This window comes from Spinacia oleracea, chromosome 5, assembly GCF_020520425.1.
Source record: "Spinacia oleracea cultivar Varoflay chromosome 5, BTI_SOV_V1, whole genome shotgun sequence".
In the NCBI taxonomy this organism is placed as follows: domain Eukaryota; kingdom Viridiplantae; phylum Streptophyta; class Magnoliopsida; order Caryophyllales; family Amaranthaceae; genus Spinacia; species Spinacia oleracea.
Window position 1 is genome coordinate 111,315,817 of NC_079491.1, and position 20,472 is coordinate 111,336,288.

General features: G+C 37.1%; 2 protein-coding genes and 1 long non-coding RNA gene across 13 annotated transcripts; 2 read left to right on the forward strand and 1 right to left on the reverse strand.

The window, feature by feature from the left end:
* The first annotated feature begins 5,221 nt into the window (after window positions 1-5,221).
* On the forward strand, window positions 5,222-7,666 carry LOC130462049 (vacuolar protein sorting-associated protein 35B-like). Of its 6 annotated transcripts, none has more exons than XR_008922164.1 (7): window positions 5,222-5,336; window positions 5,434-5,656; window positions 6,302-6,391; window positions 6,587-6,646; window positions 6,756-6,836; window positions 6,945-7,146; window positions 7,244-7,666. XR_008922164.1 is itself a non-coding variant. In XM_056830388.1 (6 exons), exons 3-6 carry the CDS (start codon window positions 6,338-6,340, stop codon window positions 7,258-7,260), a joined length of 333 nt encoding a protein of 110 aa, XP_056686366.1. In that variant the 5' UTR covers window positions 5,222-5,336; window positions 5,434-5,656; window positions 6,302-6,337; the 3' UTR covers window positions 7,261-7,666. The 6 variants fall into 6 exon arrangements, 2 of the variants coding, with proteins under 2 accessions (XP_056686366.1, XP_056686367.1); XR_008922165.1 differs by having other exon boundaries at window positions 6,967-7,146; XR_008922166.1 differs by having other exon boundaries at window positions 7,025-7,146.
* Window positions 7,667-10,466: 2,800 nt separating this feature from the next.
* LOC110785191 (vacuolar protein sorting-associated protein 35B-like) lies at window positions 10,467-12,962 on the forward strand. 6 transcript variants are annotated; one of them, XR_008921925.1, is made up of 7 exons: window positions 10,467-10,631; window positions 10,729-10,951; window positions 11,597-11,686; window positions 11,883-11,942; window positions 12,052-12,132; window positions 12,241-12,442; window positions 12,540-12,962. XR_008921925.1 is itself a non-coding variant. In XM_056830211.1 (6 exons), exons 3-6 carry the CDS (start codon window positions 11,633-11,635, stop codon window positions 12,554-12,556), a joined length of 333 nt encoding a protein of 110 aa, XP_056686189.1. In that variant the 5' UTR covers window positions 10,467-10,631; window positions 10,729-10,951; window positions 11,597-11,632; the 3' UTR covers window positions 12,557-12,962. The 6 variants fall into 6 exon arrangements, 2 of the variants coding, with proteins under 2 accessions (XP_056686189.1, XP_056686190.1); XR_008921926.1 differs by having other exon boundaries at window positions 12,263-12,442; XR_008921927.1 differs by having other exon boundaries at window positions 12,321-12,442.
* On the reverse strand, window positions 12,466-20,134 carry LOC110785192 (uncharacterized). The gene is made up of 3 exons (XR_002532525.2): window positions 19,729-20,134; window positions 13,549-13,633; window positions 12,466-12,821 (listed from the first exon to the last, which is right to left on the reverse strand). It is a non-coding gene; the product is annotated as an uncharacterized lncRNA (long non-coding RNA).
* Between the last annotated feature and the right edge of the window lie 338 nt (window positions 20,135-20,472).

Consider the following 20,472-nt stretch of genomic DNA (forward strand, 5'->3'; position numbering starts at 1 on the left):
ACCATTCATATAAATGAATAGAAATTCAATTTTCCATTTAATTTTGTGGTTTATTAAATGATGAGTCCTTTCAATTTGAAAATATATTCAAGATAGACTGTCAGGACCAGTCCTGTGACTAAGAAATGTCTATCAAGTGAACTTGAATGTCAAAAGTTGAAAATGGTCCCTGGTCGGAAGTTTTCTATAAAGGTGGACGCATAGAAAACGCTAGACGACTAGAGTGCAAGATGACTAGTAGTTCTGTTTCTTGAACTATGTGGACATGGTAATGTCGCAATCATTTGCATAGATACTTACTTGAGAAGACTAGTATCGGACATACCTATGAAAATTTACTGTAACAGATGAAAATTTGTCATAAGTAAATTTCATTACGTTATTAGACACTAATCCTCGATACCTGAGTGATTTGAGATTACTTGTTTGAGAACTGGTTACTTTGACATTGTCAAGCGTCGCACTGTAAAAGGAGATTATAACGGCAACACTCAGGTAATCACCTATCAAATGAAGTCTAACCTCAAGATTACAAGATTTGGATTGTCCTCCCTTAAATCGGGATGAGATGCCGAAAGTTGTACAAGGCCACTCGGAGAGCTAGAAACTGAAAAATGCATGGCCATGCTCAGATGAATCGTAATCTATGATTATCTTTTTATTTGATCAGTTGAACTCTGAAACCGAGAAATAGCTTTGGACATAATAAGGATGACTACTCTTACCTTATGTTCATGAGCAGGCATCAAGCGACAAAGAAATTAGGAAATGCACACTTGTCCCTAAGGACAAGTGGGAGACTAAAGGAAATAATGCCCTTGGTCCAAGTATGCATTTAATGCTAAATCTAATAAATGCGGTTCAGTATTAATTAACAAGTTAATAATTCAGTGAGATCAAGTGAACTGAATGCCTAGCTAGAGGCCGCTTCAGTTCAAGTGGAATTAATAATATTAATCCACAACTTACTCTTGACTGAACCCGTAGGGTCACACAAATAGTACGTGAACGGATCAAGTATTTAAGTGAATATGTTATTCATTAAGTAATCCATTTATGATCATTCGGAAATGACGGATCTCGGTTCCAGTGGGAGCTGAAATCGTCAAAAGGCAAAGTAAAGAATATTCCGAAAATGAAGAAATTCCCGGAAACGGAAATATGGTTCATAACGAAAATATAAATATTATCCAAGTCGTAGATGTTGCCGAAAACGGAAACATGGTTCGTATCGGAAAATATTATCGAAAATAGAAATATTGTCGGAATCGGAAATATTGACGGAAACGAAATTATTACAAAATCGGAAATATTGCCGGAAAAGGAAATTATTTCCGGAATCGGAAATATTAACAGAAACGTAAATATTTGTTCGAAACGGAAATGGATTCCGGAATCGGAAAACGAATCGGAAGTTCGACGAGCGACAAGTCGGCAAGCGAGCCGACCCATCGCTCGATAAGCAAAGGCCGAGCGCATACCGCTGAGCATGAAGCCCAGCGCCAATGCCCAGCCAATGGGTCAGGAAGCACAGTGGGTCGCGCCAAGCAAGCAAGGCAGCAGCAGCATTGCAGCCCGCCAAGCAAGCAAGGCAGCGGCAACGATGCAGCCCGCCAAGCAAGAAAGCCCGCCAAGGCAAAGCTGCAGCTCGCTGGGCCTTTGGCCAGCTGCGGCTGCGGCTGGGCCTAGGCAGGCACGTGCACCAGTGTGGCCCATTGTGGCTGCGTTGGTTGCTTCGTCTTGGGCTCCAAGAAAATTCCAATTACTTAGTTTTCAAGTAACATTGGGATTAAGTATTCCTAGTCCTACTAGAATTGGTTTGATTAAGAGTTTAATTAATATTAGAATTCTAATTGGATAAGAATTTCAATCCTAGTAGGGTTGGTAATTCTTTTCCTAGTAAGACTCAAGCTTCTTATTTCCTACCCTATAAATATGAGGCTAGGCCCTCATAATTATACACATCAAAGATTGAAAATCATATTCTTTACTTACTTTGATTTCAAGGGAGAAAATAAAATAGCCTAGCCCGTATACATAAAATCTTAAGTAAAATCCCACTTGGTTGAACCTAAGGCGGATCCGAACGTGCTGTGGACTTTCTATGGAGAGGCAACGTTTGGGGCTCTAAAGACTTGTTCTTGTTCGGTTCGGGAGCAGCTAGGGAAGGAACGCATCACATTGTATGTAACCTCAATTATGTTAATGGACTATGTGGCAATTAATTTGGATTATGACTTTATGGTTTTTCTGCATGAATTTTATTATTGTATTATTCATAACCTAACATAATGTAGTCCTTTCCTATTTTGGAGTCTGGAGTTAGATTTTAGGAGAACTGATTTGGAGGACTTATTCACCTTCGAAATTGGCCTTGGTAAAAGGTTTTGGGGTAGTTTGGCAAGGAAAGGAGAAGTTAGTGATAGGAAGGTTTGGTGTTCTTGGGTTTTCATTGTTAGTTGGTGTTTGGGATTAACTTTTGTTAATTTCCAATTTAGGTTAGCCTTTGGTTTTGATCTCAACGCTTCAAAATCATTTACATGAGTGTTGGTCCTCGTTATGTGGGGATACATTGCATGCTACTCGAGTCACACTTGGTGACTCATGATGCTTGTGATTGTCTCACAAGATCATTCCAACTAGCTCGAGACGTTATTACACTTCCACTTCTTTCTTTGTCTTCCAAAGTTCACAAGTTAACAAAAGAGTTTCGCAATGATTACAATCATGACTCATGATTTATCTCCTATGAGGAAATCACAGCCAATAACTATCTCGACAAACAAGGGTTGACACAAAGGAATGCTACTATATGTTCGGGTTACACCAACTTGTATTTTGGTTATTATATGTGTTATTTAATGGTCTGTAAAAACCATAGTAGTGTAGTTACTTAGGTTGTAACATGTGAACTTTGTTTTCTTAATGCAAATTTAGTCTATCTCGAAAAAAAAAACCTTTTGTATCTTTGGAACTTTTTGCGGCTTTTGTGATGCTCTCAACATCAAAATACAATGCTATTTGCACAGAACTATCAAGCACCTGCATCAAATTTCAATGCTATCAGCAAGGCATGTGAACACACAAACAAAAAAAGATTACTCCATGCATTTCTAAATAAGTGTCCACTTTGAGAAAATTCACGGTAATTAAGAAAACTGAAAAGTGTGTAAGAAAAAACAATGGAACTATTTTTCTAGGGAAGGGATAAAGTAGATAATTATTTATTTATAAAGTATAAATAAAAGGAAATTTGGAGAAATACTACCTTTAAGTTTGGTGGTTTTGTGGAATCAGGATCCGGTGAGAACCACCCCTTAAGATGAGAACTGAGAACTAATCTCAGCCATCGATCAAACCAATCCAACGGCCAAAGATCTACCCGACCAACCGAAATTAGTAAGGGTAGTTTAGTAATTTTTCCGCCTTGAATGACCTCTCCCACTCCCCCCAATTTTCAGAATATCTTTCTCTCTCTTCCTTCCCTCCTTTCCTGCGAATTGAACGTTCTCTCTCTCTCAACATCCTCCGCCATTTTCAATCGTTCTCCTCTGTTCTTTATGTCTTATCTGCCAAAATTTGTAGATCCAATTCCTTCATCGTTCTTAAAAATCAGTAATTTGGTAAGTTAATTTTAATTGGTTAATATTGTATATTTTCTTCGATTAATCTTTTGATTGAATATGCATTTGATTCAACCTTTCGAGTTCATTTTTCTCGAATTTTTTATTTTCTTTTGATTTTGTGGAATTAGGTTGATTCATTCGCATTCATTTGATTTCTTTGAATTATTAGTTTTGTTGAATTGAGTTCCTTTGATTCATTCATTCGAATTAGGGTTTTTTTTGGGAATTAGCTAGGTGTTTGCTGATTATGGAAATTTGATGATGTTGGAATCGTTGTCACTTTCCCTAGACTCATTGTTGATGTAGGCGTGGAATATTAATTGCTTCTAGACTGAGGTATGAGAAAGTAGTGAAATAGATGCCTTTGGTTTCTGGAATTAGCTAGGTGGTTTAGTCGAATTGAGTTGATGCTAGTGGAAGAGATTTTTATTGGTTAAGTTGCTTGACAATGTTATTAGGGTGGTGTTATAGCTTGGTTGGTGAGTTCTTTGGGTGGGAGTGCTTAATTACAGCCCTTTTTCTGGATCTAATTGACAAGGTTAGGTCTTGGGTTTCTTTTGGTAAAATCAGTTCTTTATCCTGCTCCTCTGAATTGTACATGTTTGAGAGCTTTTGATGTCAGTGTGAACTCAAGTTTTCAGAGTCGTGCCACAAGTATAGCTGCCTAGGCTGTAGAAGATTGTTGTGAGCCTCTTGTGTTCGTGGAAGTGGTGCTCGTATTATTGTTGCTACATTTAGTGGTAACAGAACTAATGATCACTTGGAGAAAGTTATTAAGGCCTGCAAATTTTTCTTTAAACCCTTTAAGAGGCTTACTGAGGAAATTTATCCCTCTGAATCTCCACGGGCAAGCCCGGAGCCACTATCACCAGGTTGACTGGCTAGCCAGGTTCGACCCTGGGTCTGTGATCTTTTGTTGTCTTGGTAGTCACCCTGTCTTAGACGCAGCCCAACTGCAGGAGATGGTTGTGATCTTTTGCTGTCTTGGTAGTCACCCTGTCTTAGACGCAGCCCAACTGCAGGAGATGGCCCTGGGCCATGAAATCACATGACAACCCTTCTTGATGGCCTTAAAGCCTCATGTGGGTTGTGCCACCTTGGAGGAGCTGCTGCCAGAAGGGTATAATCATCTGGTTGGCGGGAGAAGAGTGGCTCACGGTGGGTGGGTGCAGCATCAGAAGATACTGGCACACCCATCGTTAGGATCACTAGTGGAAAAACAATCATTTGCATCACCACATTTGCCTCGCACATTTAAACATGTGACGCAATTGACAGTTTTAAGCATTAAAATTAGTCATTTGCGTCGCAGAATTACTAATCTGCGACGCAGATGACTCTAAGATGATCTTAGAGTCATTTGCGTCGCAGATTAGTAATAATGCGACGCAAAATATTACCTCATTTGCGTCGCAGATTTACTAATCTGCGACGCAGATGACTCTAAGAGTCATCTGCGTCGCAGATTAGTAATTCTGCGACGCAAATGAGGTAAAAAAAATTCTGACGTGTCAATGGGTTTCTACCTCTCTCCTCAAACACACTCTCTCCTAATTCTACCTCTCTCCTCAAATACTCTCTCTCTCCTAAACTCTCTGCTTCTTCCTCTCTCCTCAAACCCGATCCAGTTTCTGCCTCTCTCTCCTCAACCTCACCGCTCAAATTTTCCTCCGGCAAGGTTCTTGCAAAAAAATTCGGTTTGTAAATGAGGTAAGTCTTCCATCTCTTTCCTCCTTTCTTCAATTCTTTTAGGTTTTAGAACTTTCACTTTTGTTTAAGTTTTTGATTCTTCAATTCTTTATGATAGGTTTCGACAACGGAAGAGGGAGAATCGGGGTCGTAGAAGAGGTGGAGGAGGGTGTCGGAGGTGGAAGCGTCATTGAAACCGCCGGCGTCGCACCCTTGCTACTGTCGCAATCGAAGCATCTATTTCGAAATCCTTGGAAAGGGAAGCTTGACGGCGGAGGTTTCTGGAGAAACTAAATTGACGGCGGCGAGGTGGAGGAAGGAGGCGGGACTGTTAGTCGGAGGTGAGAATTTTGTAATGCTTCCATCTGTCTCCTTCATTCTTCATTTAGTTAGGGTTTTGAACTTCAGTTTATGTAATTTTGGATTTTCGATTGAATTCTATTGAGTTTGCTCATTTTACTTTTTGATTAATGTTCTTGATTCTGTTTTATTGTGATTGAACTTGACTTTGAGTGGAAATTGAACTGGATTTATGATGAATGGTTGACGATTGTGTCTCCATTTTCGTTCTTAAGACTAAATAGCTTGATTTATGTAAACATGGTGGAAGTTTGATTGGTGTTCCTGTTTCTGTGGAAAAATTGATTTTTCTAGGGGTTATTTTGAGCTGAGGTCCAACCTTATGAGATATGAGATACCAGACATCCAATTTATGTTATTTCTTTAATAATCGTCTGCCATGGCATGTATATCCTGATGATTGTAGTTTCTTAGTTGGAATGATTTGCTTGCTTTATATGGAAATTTCCATACAAGCACTTTGTCTTGCTGAATTGCAGTTTGTCTTGCTGCTTTATACTTCAGCACCCATGTAACTTGATGATCATTAGATTTTGACTTGCGTTTATGTAAAATTCCCAACAACATATATCAGATGATTGATTGTTTTTCCATTTAACTTGTGATTGTATTGATGGAGGTGGCAGTTCTCCTTGTTTGGATCATTGGCTAATGTGGGAGCAATGGTTGGTGCAATTGCTAGTGGTCAGATTTCTAAATACATTGGGCGCAAAGGGGTATGAAATTTTATCCCTTTCCTGCAATTTATTGATGGTTTTTAACATATAGAATTTGTGTCATTGTCACCCATTGTTGTCTCTTAAAAAGGGTCCTACTTGATATGAACATTAACAGATGTTCATAAGTCATAACAATGTCTGTTGTACTGTATTTTTTTTTAATTATGATTTCCTGTTTTTAATTAATTGCAGTCACTGATGATTGCTTCAATCCCAAATATCATTGGATGGTTGGTCGTATCATTTTCGAGAGTAAGTGAGCTATATAAACGAGCATTGTGCTATTTGTTTATCTTCAATCCCAAATATTATTGATTGGTTGGCTGGTCGTATCATTTCTGTATTGTTGAACCATCTATAGGATACCTCATTTCTGTACATGGGGCGATTGGTTGGTTGGTTTTGGTGGTTTAGTTATGCTGTTCATTGAAATCATCAATAAGTAAGCTCTCTACTTGCTAGAAAAGTTTGTTTTCTGACCGTGTTGGATGTTTGAATTTCCATGATAATTCACAGCATATTTAAGTTTGGAGTTTGCCATCATATTTAGGTATCTCTATTTTTTTGAGAAGGGAAACAACCAAATCACCGTCAATACAATCCAGGATCTAATGGAATTAATTACTACAGAGATGCAAAGTGATAATGCGGCAACAGATTCTGCTGCTGAAGCTTTCTTTGCAAGCACATTGCGGTACATCCAATTCCAGAAACAAAAAGGTGGCGCAGTTAGTGAGAAATATGAACCTAATGTTAGTTTTTTTGTTGATCTGGGTAGGTTTGAATCATTTCTTGAGACTGAAAACAAGCTGTTCAGATAATTAATGAATTTCTAAATTTTTATTGTAGGAGAACTGAAAAGTTAAAACTTGAGAAAGGGAAACAAACTCGGTAACAATTGCTCTTCAATCCGCTAAACTTGTGAGAATTGTCGCCTTTGATCTTGCTCTTGGGACTCTTGAATGGTTCCCTCATTTGTCTTTGAATACGCTGACGCTGACGCTGCGTGCTACGTGTGTCATGGGAAGTTGCTTATCCAAGCATGATCTCAACTCTCAAATTGATTTGGTAATTGAAATTTTGAAGCGTCCAGGAGAAGTCCTCCCTGTTTGTCTTAGTGTCGCACGAACGCTGTAAATTCATAATTTAGTGTGCTTCAATTTTAATTTCTCGGCTTTTTTTTTCTCGGTTCAAATTTTTATTTTTATTTCATATTGTAATTTGTTTGATTTTGGTCTGACAATGGAGTTTTTTTCATCTGCTTGAATGATATCTTGGGCCTCATTCGTTTATGGTTCACTTAAACTTTTATGTTAAAAGTGTAGTTAGGTTATCAACATGTTGGGTGATCTATGGTGAATTTGCCTTTTATTGGGTTGTAACTAAAATATTAAAAAACGAATTTTTTTTTAAAAAAAAAAGTCATTTGCAACGCACATTTAGCTAATGTGCGTGGCAAATGACTTTTTTTTTTCGCCTAAAAGTCATTTGCGTCGCACATTTAGCTAATGTGCGTTGCAAATGACTTTTTAGGCATGGTGCTGAAAAGTCATTTGCGTCGCACATTTAGCTAATGTGCGTTGCAAATAACTTTTCAGGCATGGTGCTGAAAAGTCATTTGCAACGCACATTTGCTAAATGTGCGACGCAAATAAGGTTCATTTGCGTCGCACAAATGTGCGACGCAAATGACTTTTAGTCATTTGCGTCGAGAGCTTTTGCCACGCACGATGTGCGACGCAAATGTGCTTAAAAGTGCGATGCAAATGACCCTTTTTCCACTAGTGTAGTTACTTAGGTTGTAACATGTGAACTTTGTTTTCTTAATGCAAATTTAGTCTATCTCGAAAAAAAAAACCTTTTGTATCTTTGGAACTTTTTGCGGCTTTTGTGATGCTCTCAACATCAAAATACAATGCTATTTGCACAGAACTATCAAGCACCTGCATCAAATTTCAATGCTATCAGCAAGGCATGTGAACACACAAACAAAAAAAGATTACTCCATGCATTTCTAAATAAGTGTCCACTTTGAGAAAATTCACGGTAATTAAGAAAACTGAAAAGTGTGTAAGAAAAAACAATGGAACTATTTTTCTAGGGAAGGGATAAAGTAGATAATTATTTATTTATAAAGTATAAATAAAAGGAAATTTGGAGAAATACTACCTTTAAGTTTGGTGGTTTTGTGGAATCAGGATCCGGTGAGAACCACCCCTTAAGATGAGAACTGAGAACTAATCTCAGCCATCGATCAAACCAATCCAACGGCCAAAGATCTACCCGACCAACCGAAATTAGTAAGGGTAGTTTAGTAATTTTTCCGCCTTGAATGACCTCTCCCACTCCCCCCAATTTTCAGAATATCTTTCTCTCTCTTCCTTCCCTCCTTTCCTGCGAATTGAACGTTCTCTCTCTCTCAACATCCTCCGCCATTTTCAATCGTTCTCCTCTGTTCTTTATGTCTTATCTGCCAAAATTTGTAGATCCAATTCCTTCATCGTTCTTAAAAATCAGTAATTTGGTAAGTTAATTTTAATTGGTTAATATTGTATATTTTCTTCGATTAATCTTTTGATTGAATATGCATTTGATTCAACCTTTCGAGTTCATTTTTCTCGAATTTTTTATTTTCTTTTGATTTTGTGGAATTAGGTTGATTCATTCGCATTCATTTGATTTCTTTGAATTATTAGTTTTGTTGAATTGAGTTCCTTTGATTCATTCATTCGAATTAGGGTTTTTTTTGGGAATTAGCTAGGTGTTTGCTGATTATGGAAATTTGATGATGTTGGAATCGTTGTCACTTTCCCTAGACTCATTGTTGATGTAGGCGTGGAATATTAATTGCTTCTAGACTGAGGTATGAGAAAGTAGTGAAATAGATGCCTTTGGTTTCTGGAATTAGCTAGGTGGTTTAGTCGAATTGAGTTGATGCTAGTGGAAGAGATTTTTATTGGTTAAGTTGCTTGACAATGTTATTAGGGTGGTGTTATAGCTTGGTTGGTGAGTTCTTTGGGTGGGAGTGCTTAATTACAGCCCTTTTTCTGGATCTAATTGACAAGGTTAGGTCTTGGGTTTCTTTTGGTAAAATCAGTTCTTTATCCTGCTCCTCTGAATTGTACATGTTTGAGAGCTTTTGATGTCAGTGTGAACTCAAGTTTTCAGAGTCGTGCCACAAGTATAGCTGCCTAGGCTGTAGAAGATTGTTGTGAGCCTCTTGTGTTCGTGGAAGTGGTGCTCGTATTATTGTTGCTACATTTAGTGGTAACAGAACTAATGATCACTTGGAGAAAGTTATTAAGGCCTGCAAATTTTTCTTTAAACCCTTTAAGAGGCTTACTGAGGAAATTTATCCCTCTGAATCTCCACGGGCAAGCCCGGAGCCACTATCACCAGGTTGACTGGCTAGCCAGGTTCGACCCTGGGTCTGTGATCTTTTGTTGTCTTGGTAGTCACCCTGTCTTAGACGCAGCCCAACTGCAGGAGATGGTTGTGATCTTTTGCTGTCTTGGTAGTCACCCTGTCTTAGACGCAGCCCAACTGCAGGAGATGGCCCTGGGCCATGAAATCACATGACAACCCTTCTTGATGGCCTTAAAGCCTCATGTGGGTTGTGCCACCTTGGAGGAGCTGCTGCCAGAAGGGTATAATCATCTGGTTGGCGGGAGAAGAGTGGCTCACGGTGGGTGGGTGCAGCATCAGAAGATACTGGCACACCCATCGTTAGGATCACTAGTGGAAAAACAATCATTTGCATCACCACATTTGCCTCGCACATTTAAACATGTGACGCAATTGACAGTTTTAAGCATTAAAATTAGTCATTTGCGTCGCAGAATTACTAATCTGCGACGCAGATGACTCTAAGATGATCTTAGAGTCATTTGCGTCGCAGATTAGTAATAATGCGACGCAAAATATTACCTCATTTGCGTCGCAGATTTACTAATCTGCGACGCAGATGACTCTAAGAGTCATCTGCGTCGCAGATTAGTAATTCTGCGACGCAAATGAGGTAAAAAAAATTCTGACGTGTCAATGGGTTTCTACCTCTCTCCTCAAACACACTCTCTCCTAATTCTACCTCTCTCCTCAAATACTCTCTCTCTCCTAAACTCCCTGCTTCTTCCTCTCTCCTCAAACCCGATCCAGTTTCTGCCTCTCTCTCCTCAACCTCACCGCTCAAATTTTCCTCCGGCAAGGTTCTTGCAAAAAAATTCGGTTTGTAAATGAGGTAAGTCTTCCATCTCTTTCCTCCTTTCTTCAATTCTTTTAGGTTTTAGAACTTTCACTTTTGTTTAAGTTTTTGATTCTTCAATTCTTTATGATAGGTTTCGACAACGGAAGAGGGAGAATCGGGGTCGTAGAAGAGGTGGAGGAGGGTGTCGGAGGTGGAAGCGTCATTGAAACCGCCGGCGTCGCACCCTTGCTACTGTCGCAATCGAAGCATCTATTTCGAAATCCTTGGAAAGGGAAGCTTGACGGCGGAGGTTTCTGGAGAAACTAAATTGACGGCGGCGAGGTGGAGGAAGGAGGCGGGACTGTTAGTCGGAGGTGAGAATTTTGTAATGCTTCCATCTGTCTCCTTCATTCTTCATTTAGTTAGGGTTTTGAACTTCAGTTTATGTAATTTTGGATTTTCGATTGAATTCTATTGAGTTTGCTCATTTTACTTTTTGATTAATGTTCTTGATTCTGTTTTATTGTGATTGAACTTGACTTTGAGTGGAAATTGAACTGGATTTATGATGAATGGTTGACGATTGTGTCTCCATTTTCGTTCTTAAGACTAAATAGCTTGATTTATGTAAACATGGTGGAAGTTTGATTGGTGTTCCTGTTTCTGTGGAAAAATTGATTTTTCTAGGGGTTATTTTGAGCTGAGGTCCAACCTTATGAGATATGAGATACCAGACATCCAATTTATGTTATTTCTTTAATAATCGTCTGCCATGGCATGTATATCCTGATGATTGTAGTTTCTTAGTTGGAATGATTTGCTTGCTTTATATGGAAATTTCCATACAAGCACTTTGTCTTGCTGAATTGCAGTTTGTCTTGCTGCTTTATACTTCAGCACCCATGTAACTTGATGATCATTAGATTTTGACTTGCGTTTATGTAAAATTCCCAACAACATATATCAGATGATTGATTGTTTTTCCATTTAACTTGTGATTGTATTGATGGAGGTGGCAGTTCTCCTTGTTTGGATCATTGGCTAATGTGGGAGCAATGGTTGGTGCAATTGCTAGTGGTCAGATTTCTAAATACATTGGGCGCAAAGGGGTATGAAATTTTATCCCTTTCCTGCAATTTATTGATGGTTTTTAACATATAGAATTTGTGTCATTGTCACCCATTGTTGTCTCTTAAAAAGGGTCCTACTTGATATGAACATTAACAGATGTTCATAAGTCATAACAATGTCTGTTGTACTGTATTTTTTTTTTAATTATGATTTCCTGTTTTTAATTAATTGCAGTCACTGATGATTGCTTCAATCCCAAATATCATTGGATGGTTGGTCGTATCATTTTCGAGAGTAAGTGAGCTATATAAACGAGCATTGTGCTATTTGTTTATCTTCAATCCCAAATATTATTGATTGGTTGGCTGGTCGTATCATTTCTGTATTGTTGAACCATCTATAGGATACCTCATTTCTGTACATGGGGCGATTGGTTGGTTGGTTTTGGTGGTTTAGTTATGCTGTTCATTGAAATCATCAATAAGTAAGCTCTCTACTTGCTAGAAAAGTTTGTTTTCTGACCGTGTTGGATGTTTGAATTTCCATGATAATTCACAGCATATTTAAGTTTGGAGTTTGCCATCATATTTAGGTATCTCTATTTTTTTGAGAAGGGAAACAACCAAATCACCGTCAATACAATCCAGGATCTAATGGAATTAATTACTACAGAGATGCAAAGTGATAATGCGGCAACAGATTCTGCTGCTGAAGCTTTCTTTGCAAGCACATTGCGGTACATCCAATTCCAGAAACAAAAAGGTGGCGCAGTTAGTGAGAAATATGAACCTAATGTTAGTTTTTTTGTTGATCTGGGTAGGTTTGAATCATTTCTTGAGACTGAAAACAAGCTGTTCAGATAATTAATGAATTTCTAAATTTTTATTGTAGGAGAACTGAAAAGTTAAAACTTGAGAAAGGGAAACAAACTCGGTAACAATTGCTCTTCAATCCGCTAAACTTGTGAGAATTGTCGCCTTTGATCTTGCTCTTGGGACTCTTGAATGGTTCCCTCATTTGTCTTTGAATACGCTGACGCTGACGCTGCGTGCTACGTGTGTCATGGGAAGTTGCTTATCCAAGCATGATCTCAACTCTCAAATTGATTTGGTAATTGAAATTTTGAAGCGTCCAGGAGAAGTCCTCCCTGTTTGTCTTAGTGTCGCACGAACGCTGTAAATTCATAATTTAGTGTGCTTCAATTTTAATTTCTCGGCTTTTTTTTTCTCGGTTCAAATTTTTATTTTTATTTCATATTGTAATTTGTTTGATTTTGGTCTGACAATGGAGTTTTTTTCATCTGCTTGAATGATATCTTGGGCCTCATTCGTTTATGGTTCACTTCAACTTTTATGTTAAAAGTGTAGTTAGGTTATCAACATGTTGGGTGATCTATGGTGAATTTGCCTTTTATTGGGTTGTAACTAAAATATTAAAAAACGAATTTTTTTTTAAAAAAAAAAGTCATTTGCAACGCACATTTAGCTAATGTGCGTGGCAAATGACTTTTTTTTTTCGCCTAAAAGTCATTTGCGTCGCACATTTAGCTAATGTGCGTTGCAAATGACTTTTTAGGCATGGTGCTGAAAAGTCATTTGCGTCGCACATTTAGCTAATGTGCGTTGCAAATAACTTTTCAGGCATGGTGCTGAAAAGTCATTTGCAACGCACATTTGCTAAATGTGCGACGCAAATAAGGTTCATTTGCGTCGCACAAATGTGCGACGCAAATGACTTTTAGTCATTTGCGTCGAGAGCTTTTGCCACGCACGATGTGCGACGCAAATGTGCTTAAAAGTGCGATGCAAATGACCCTTTTTCCACTAGTGTAGTTACTTAGGTTGTAACATGTGAACTTTGTTTTCTTAATGCAAATTTAGTCTATCTCGAAAAAAAAAACCTTTTGTATCTTTGGAACTTTTTGCGGCTTTTGTGATGCTCTCAACATCAAAATACAATGCTATTTGCACAGAACTATCAAGCACCTGCATCAAATTTCAATGCTATCAGCAAGGCATGTGAACACACAAACAAAAAAAGATTACTCCATGCATTTCTAAATAAGTGTCCACTTTGAGAAAATTCACGGTAATTAAGAAAACTGAAAAGTGTGTAAGAAAAAACAATGGAACTATTTTTCTAGGGAAGGGATAAAGTAGATAATTATTTATTTATAAAGTATAAATAAAAGGAAATTTGGAGAAATACTACCTTTAAGTTTGGTGGTTTTGTGGAATCAGGATCCGGTGAGAACCACCCCTTAAGATGAGAACTGAGAACTAATCTCAGCCATCGATCAAACCAATCCAACGGCCAAAGATCTACCCGACCAACCGAAATTAGTAAGGGTAGTTTAGTAATTTTTCCGCCTTGAATGACCTCTCCCACTCCCCCCAATTTTCAGAATATCTTTCTCTCTCTTCCTTCCCTCCTTTCCTGCGAATTGAACGTTCTCTCTCTCTCAACATCCTCCGCCATTTTCAATCGTTCTCCTCTGTTCTTTATGTCTTATCTGCCAAAATTTGTAGATCCAATTCCTTCATCGTTCTTAAAAATCAGTAATTTGGTAAGTTAATTTTAATTGGTTAATATTGTATATTTTCTTCGATTAATCTTTTGATTGAATATGCATTTGATTCAACCTTTCGAGTTCATTTTTCTCGAATTTTTTATTTTCTTTTGATTTTGTGGAATTAGGTTGATTCATTCGCATTCATTTGATTTCTTTGAATTATTAGTTTTGTTGAATTGAGTTCCTTTGATTCATTCATTCGAATTAGGGTTTTTTTTGGGAATTAGCTAGGTGTTTGCTGATTATGGAAATTTGATGATGTTGGAATCGTTGTCACTTTCCCTAGACTCATTGTTGATGTAGGCGTGGAATATTAATTGCTTCTAGACTGAGGTATGAGAAAGTAGTGGAATAGATGCCTTTGGTTTCTGGAATTAGCTAGGTGGTTTAGTCGAATTGAGTTGATGCTAGTGGAAGAGATTTTTATTGGTTAAGTTGCTTGACAATGTTATTAGGGTGGTGTTATAGCTTGGTTGGTGAGTTCTTTGGGTGGGAGTGCTTAATTACAGCCCTTTTTCTGGATCTAATTGACAAGGTTAGGTCTTGGGTTTCTTTTGGTAAAATCAGTTCTTTATCCTGCTCCTCTGAATTGTACATGTTTGAGAGCTTTTGATGTCAGTGTGAACTCAAGTTTTCAGAGTCGTGCCACAAGTATAGCTGCCTAGGCTGTAGAAGATTGTTGTGAGCCTCTTGTGTTCGTGGAAGTGGTGCTCGTATTATTGTTGCTACATTTAGTGGTAACAGAACTAATGATCACTTGGAGAAAGTTATTAAGGCCTGCAAATTTTTCTTTAAACCCTTTAAGAGGCTTACTGAGGAAATTTATCCCTCTGAATCTCCACGGGCAAGCCCGGAGCCACTATCACCAGGTTGACTGGCTAGCCAGGTTCGACCCTGGGTCTGTGATCTTTTGTTGTCTTGGTAGTCACCCTGTCTTAGACGCAGCCCAACTGCAGGAGATGGTTGTGATCTTTTGCTGTCTTGGTAGTCACCCTGTCTTAGACGCAGCCCAACTGCAGGAGATGGCCCTGGGCCATGAAATCACATGACAACCCTTCTTGATGGCCTTAAAGCCTCATGTGGGTTGTGCCACCTTGGAGGAGCTGCTGCCAGAAGGGTATAATCATCTGGTTGGCGGGAGAAGAGTGGCTCACGGTGGGTGGGTGCAGCATCAGAAGATACTGGCACACCCATCGTTAGGATGCTTTGCGGCCCATTGTGGGTCTTCGTCAATGTGGTAGGGGTTAGTGAGTGAAATTCAGCTGGTACTACATTCTCTCCTTTGTTGAGCTTGACGAGCCAACAAAAAATTGATTCATCCCAACTTCTAACTCGGTTTTGCAGATTTGTAGCAACTTCTTGTCGACGGAATCTGGTGCTTGTTCACACATTTACAATCGAAGCCTCTACTTTTGAACTGTTTTTATTTACTTTTTTTGGTATTTTCTTTACTTTTATTTATTCTATTTAAAAACATTAGCCTACTAGCTCAATTGGTAGAGCATTGTGCATTTAAAAGATGTGGGTTCGAATCCCACGTAGGTTCGTCTTTACTTTTTGTATTATTTTATTTACTTTTAATTGGAAAACCTTTACTTTGACCTTATATACTATCCTTGAAAACCTCAATACCGTGAACAAACTTCAAACTAAGGCGTCATGTTATGTCCCCAAATGATGTTATTCTTATGATAATATAGATAGGATATAACGTCTCATGTTTATAGAGTTAGTAATATTTTACTTTTGAGTTTTTCAAATTTACCTTTTAGTTTACTTTATTTACTTTTGAGTTTATAGCGTTTACTTTTTTTGTTTTGTTTTGCCTGTTGGTGCAGATCAGCAGCACCAATAGAAAAACAACATTGTGCATATCAACGTTGAACATAACAGACATCCGCACCAACTGACTGTCATATTATTTACTTCTGAATTTTTTTATGTTCTTCTCTATGTTGTAGCAGTCTTGTTTGCAAACGCGATTTTAGTTCTAGTAGAGGCAGCGTTTGTTCTGACCAGCTAGGCACCCACGTTCAGTTCTGCTGGTTGTGCAGGTCTGTTGGCAGTAGCTAGTTGTTGCAGACCTGATGCATGATGTTCGAAGCTGAAGTCAACTTTTCAAGTTTGAATTTTGTAGCAGGTCGGTACATGTTTGTATTTTCTGCTTACTGTTGTCTGCTTTTGAGCAGTTCATGGTCAATTTGAGCTATTAGTTTTTAAGAAAATATTTAAGAAAAAAATTATAATAGTTTCATTATTATTTTGTTTACATTAGAGGGATTTAGTCTACTTTTGGAGATATTTAGTTTACTTTCGCTCAATTCAGTTACTTTATCTGTTTGTGTCAAATCACCACATAATTTCCTTATTGTAGCCTATTAGCTAAATTGGTAGAGCTTTGTGCATTGCACAATGATGTAGGTTCGAATCCTACATAGGCAATATTTAGTACTCCGCATATGATGTGAGCTCTCCTATTTGATAATTATTTTACTTTTGAATCAGTTATAACTACTTCTACGAGTAGTTTATTTACTCCTATACTGAACAAAAGTAACCGTCAAAAAAAAATTGAACAAAAGTAATAATTATACGTGTACTTTATATATATATTTTGATTTAGTTTTTAGTTATTATGATTTACTTTTGAGGTATTTCAATTTACTTTTTAGTTTCTTGTATTTACTTTTAATCTTTTTTATTTTTTTATTTTAAAGTTTACTCTAAGAAACAACCTATGTAGGAATCGAACCTACATCCCCTATGCATATGCATAGTGCTCTACCAGTTGAGTTAATAGGTTTAAGCACATTTACTAACCAAATACTCAACTCCAAATGACATCACGCCATACATGCTCCAAACCCTAGCATGTCAATATTCATTAGGGATCAAGAGCTTATACCTGATAGATACAGGGGTAAATCTTGCACCAAAGTCAGTGAGTCAACTTTGGTCTACTAAGACAACAAAAAAAGACAACTTCAGCCAGAACCTGCCTTTTCTATCATCTAATCATATTATCAATAACCTGAGCACAGAAGTGCAACGAACCTTATAACGAAAGCCCAATGCCAAGATTCTACGTAGAATGCATTTGATCTGAAGTATACCATGTTCATACTAAGGATCTATACCAAGAACTAGGTGCTCATCTGAGCCACACCAATCCCCAACTTACAACAGCCTATATCAACATAATTATATAAAAAAAAAAGTATACAATGAACTCTAAAAAGTAAATGGAACTAATTTTAAAGTAAATGGAACTGATTTAAAGTAATTCACATAAACAAAATCTCAAGTTGCATCACATTTTTAAAGTAGATAAATAATTAAAAAAGTAAATCCCATAGGCTACACCTGAACTGCTTTTTTTGGTGTCTTAGTAGATAAGGGGGAAAGCCGGAAAGATACAAAAATAGGGTAATCGATCTACACAGCACAGTTGCACCGACACTTTGATATGCACTTCTTGCAGTCAGATAGCTTTGTATCTGATCTGACAGAAGTAAGTTGGAGTAACATTGCAATAAGTGAAGCACAAAATATAGGAGAGGGGACAAGTGTTTAGGTGGGTGCTTCAATTGGATAGAGACCATGACAAGAAACAGGAACATCATACTGATTTATCATAATTTGTTTGAACATACTGGTGTGGGGAGTATTTTGTTTACTTTGGATCATTTCTATTTACCTTTTTCAGTTTTTGCTTTACTTTTGAGTTAAATGAATCTTCCATTAGCTTAGTCAAAATTCACGAGACACCTGCCAAACTTGCTTCAACTCTTGTCCAACTCACTGCAACAACTGCCAAACCTGTTTCAATGTCTACTGAACTCGATTTAGCACCAGCAAGGCTGATGACAGCCACACCTATATTCCTCCCACCAAAATGCCCTTTTATGACCCCAGAACATGATTGTAGTAACGATATACCAAATAGATCAGCTAGAATATTTACTTTTCGAATACTTACAGACTCTTATATCCTTTAGAATATTTACTTTTAGGCTAGTTTAATTAATCTACTTTTACAAATTAATTATTTACTTTTCAGGCTAAGTAATTTACTTTTTGAAATAAAATTTGGTAAGGCCTAATATTGTTAGAATCTTGTAAGAATCTTCTAATGTTAGAAACTGTAGATACAAATAATACAACTTCAACAAAATATGTGTACAGAGAAACCACTATTAAAAGGCCTAAAAATCTAGAGATTTAGTTTACTTTTGCAACATTTTTGTTTACTTTAACACATGTAATGTAGCTAACTGATTCACTTCTATAAAACTCAAAACCGATCATAAATTCAATCAGATAATCGTATGAGAACTATACATTGTATTCAAGCAATATGTAAAGCTCAAAGACAAAAGGTACAGAAATTAAAAATCTGGAAATTTACCTATATCGTTGACTGAAATCACGAAATAATTACGGATTTAGTTTTCTTTTAAAGAGAGTAGATATTCAGTTTACTTTTTTACAATTTTCATTTACTTCAAATCTATAATATAGCAACCCCTAACTGACTAACAACCAGCAACAACAACAACCCAAACGCAACACACTAAGACGGACTGCAAGTTTAGAACCCGGAAACCAGGCTCACGAGTTTACTTATGAGCATAATTGATTTACTATTACCAAGTTTCGTTCTAATTTTTAAAATAAGAGAAAAGAATACTCATGAGATATTTTTTGTTTACTTTTAGAGGGGATTGAGTTTACTATTAGAGAGGTTAAGTTTACTTTAAGTCAATTTGGTTACTTTCATTTTGTAACCAACACCAGCATCACCCTCAATTAAGAGCGCAATCAGGTCAACTTCTGTTCAAGCAAGTGCCTCTCCAGCACACCCAGCAGTATTAGATTACATAGTGAAAGGCTGACAATTGCATTTGGGCTCCTAAGAAAAACTGAACTAACCAGTAACAAGTAACGCGGTCTCGCAAAACTAGTTTACTGATAAGTCTAGAGAAACAAAACTACTGAATTGGTGCTACTGTATTTAATAGGTGCTGTCAAGTTGGAAAATCTGTAGGCTGCAACTTAAAAACCCTTGAGTTCTTTTAAGTATTATGTTAACATGGTCCAGAGTTATATTTTGTTTACTTTGGATATCATTTCTAGTTACTTTTTTCAGTTTCAATGTGAAGAGCTCAAGGGCTAAAAATAGAAAACCTAAAATCTAGGATCAATTATTCTCAGCAAAATCATCAATTAAGGTCTAAAAACAAAAATATTCTACCCTAAAAATTAGATCATCTCAGTTTTCAAAAGTAAACAAAGCATTATTTCAAAGGTAAACTTAATATCTTCAAAAGTAAACAAAAATTAGGTTACATTTGATCATTTTTCCTGTTAAAATAAATAAACAGATAAAATTAAACAAAGCAAATTTACACAGCAAATTTTCACAACAAAAAATTACGCAAAAAATTTCAAAAAATTAAGAACAAAACATGAAAAGTTCTGGAAAAAAAGGGAGGAGAGAGAAATAACCTCAGTATTTCAGTCGCCGGAAACATCAAAGCTCTGGCACCAGAAAGTTCAAGCTGCAAATTCTTCAAAACATTAGGATTAAAATGATGTGGTGTAATTTGCAAAAACTCGAGCAAAAACCGCAGAAGTTAAGCAAAAATCGCATAAACTCGAGCAAAAATCAGAGAATTTCGAGCAAATATCGCAAAACATCGAGCAAATTCGACATTATCAAAGGAACAAAATTGAAATAATTAGATAAAAGTATCTCAAAATCTTTGGACCTTCGTGAAATTAGGATATAATTGGCGGTTTTTGAAGAGAGAGACGATTGCATTTGAATTTGTGTGAGGAGAGAGAAACGAACGTGAGTGAGTGAGTGGAATGAGGGTTGTAGAGAGAGAAAATGTCAGCTTGCTCAATCAGGAGATTGAAAAGAACGCGCATTTAATTTGCGACATACGATCTCAACCGTTCGTTTCACCTAAATCTAACGGTTCACAAAGGTTCTCATTATAAGAAGGTTCTCATCTTAAGGGAGGTTCTCACCAGAACCTGGTAATTGTTACCTTTTAAAAAGAAAATTATATTTTACTACCTTATAAGTTTGGTTTGTTTGACTAACACTCCCTCCTATACCCTTGCCTAGTCATCAAATATTATCTTTAAGTTATCATCGATCATTATTGCTCATAAATTTTTTTTGAGTTGCTAGTAAATTATATGTTCTTACGAATTTCTGAATATGTTCTCGTAATCATATCT

Excerpts from the sequence above, each read along its gene's own strand:
- LOC130462049 (XM_056830388.1), top strand. The coding sequence starts at position 6,338 with ATGGTTGGTGCAATTGCTAGTGGTCAGATTTCTAAATACATTGGGCGC. Across the intron at positions 6,392-6,586 it reads AATACATTGGGCGCAAAGGG|TCACTGATGATTGCTTCAAT; the intron begins GTATGAAATTTT and ends AATTAATTGCAG. Across the intron at positions 6,647-6,966 it reads TGGTCGTATCATTTTCGAGA|GGAAACAACCAAATCACCGT; the intron begins GTAAGTGAGCTA and ends TTTTTTGAGAAG.
- LOC110785191 (XM_056830211.1), top strand. The coding sequence starts at position 11,633 with ATGGTTGGTGCAATTGCTAGTGGTCAGATTTCTAAATACATTGGGCGC. Across the intron at positions 11,687-11,882 it reads AATACATTGGGCGCAAAGGG|TCACTGATGATTGCTTCAAT; the intron begins GTATGAAATTTT and ends AATTAATTGCAG. Across the intron at positions 11,943-12,262 it reads TGGTCGTATCATTTTCGAGA|GGAAACAACCAAATCACCGT; the intron begins GTAAGTGAGCTA and ends TTTTTTGAGAAG.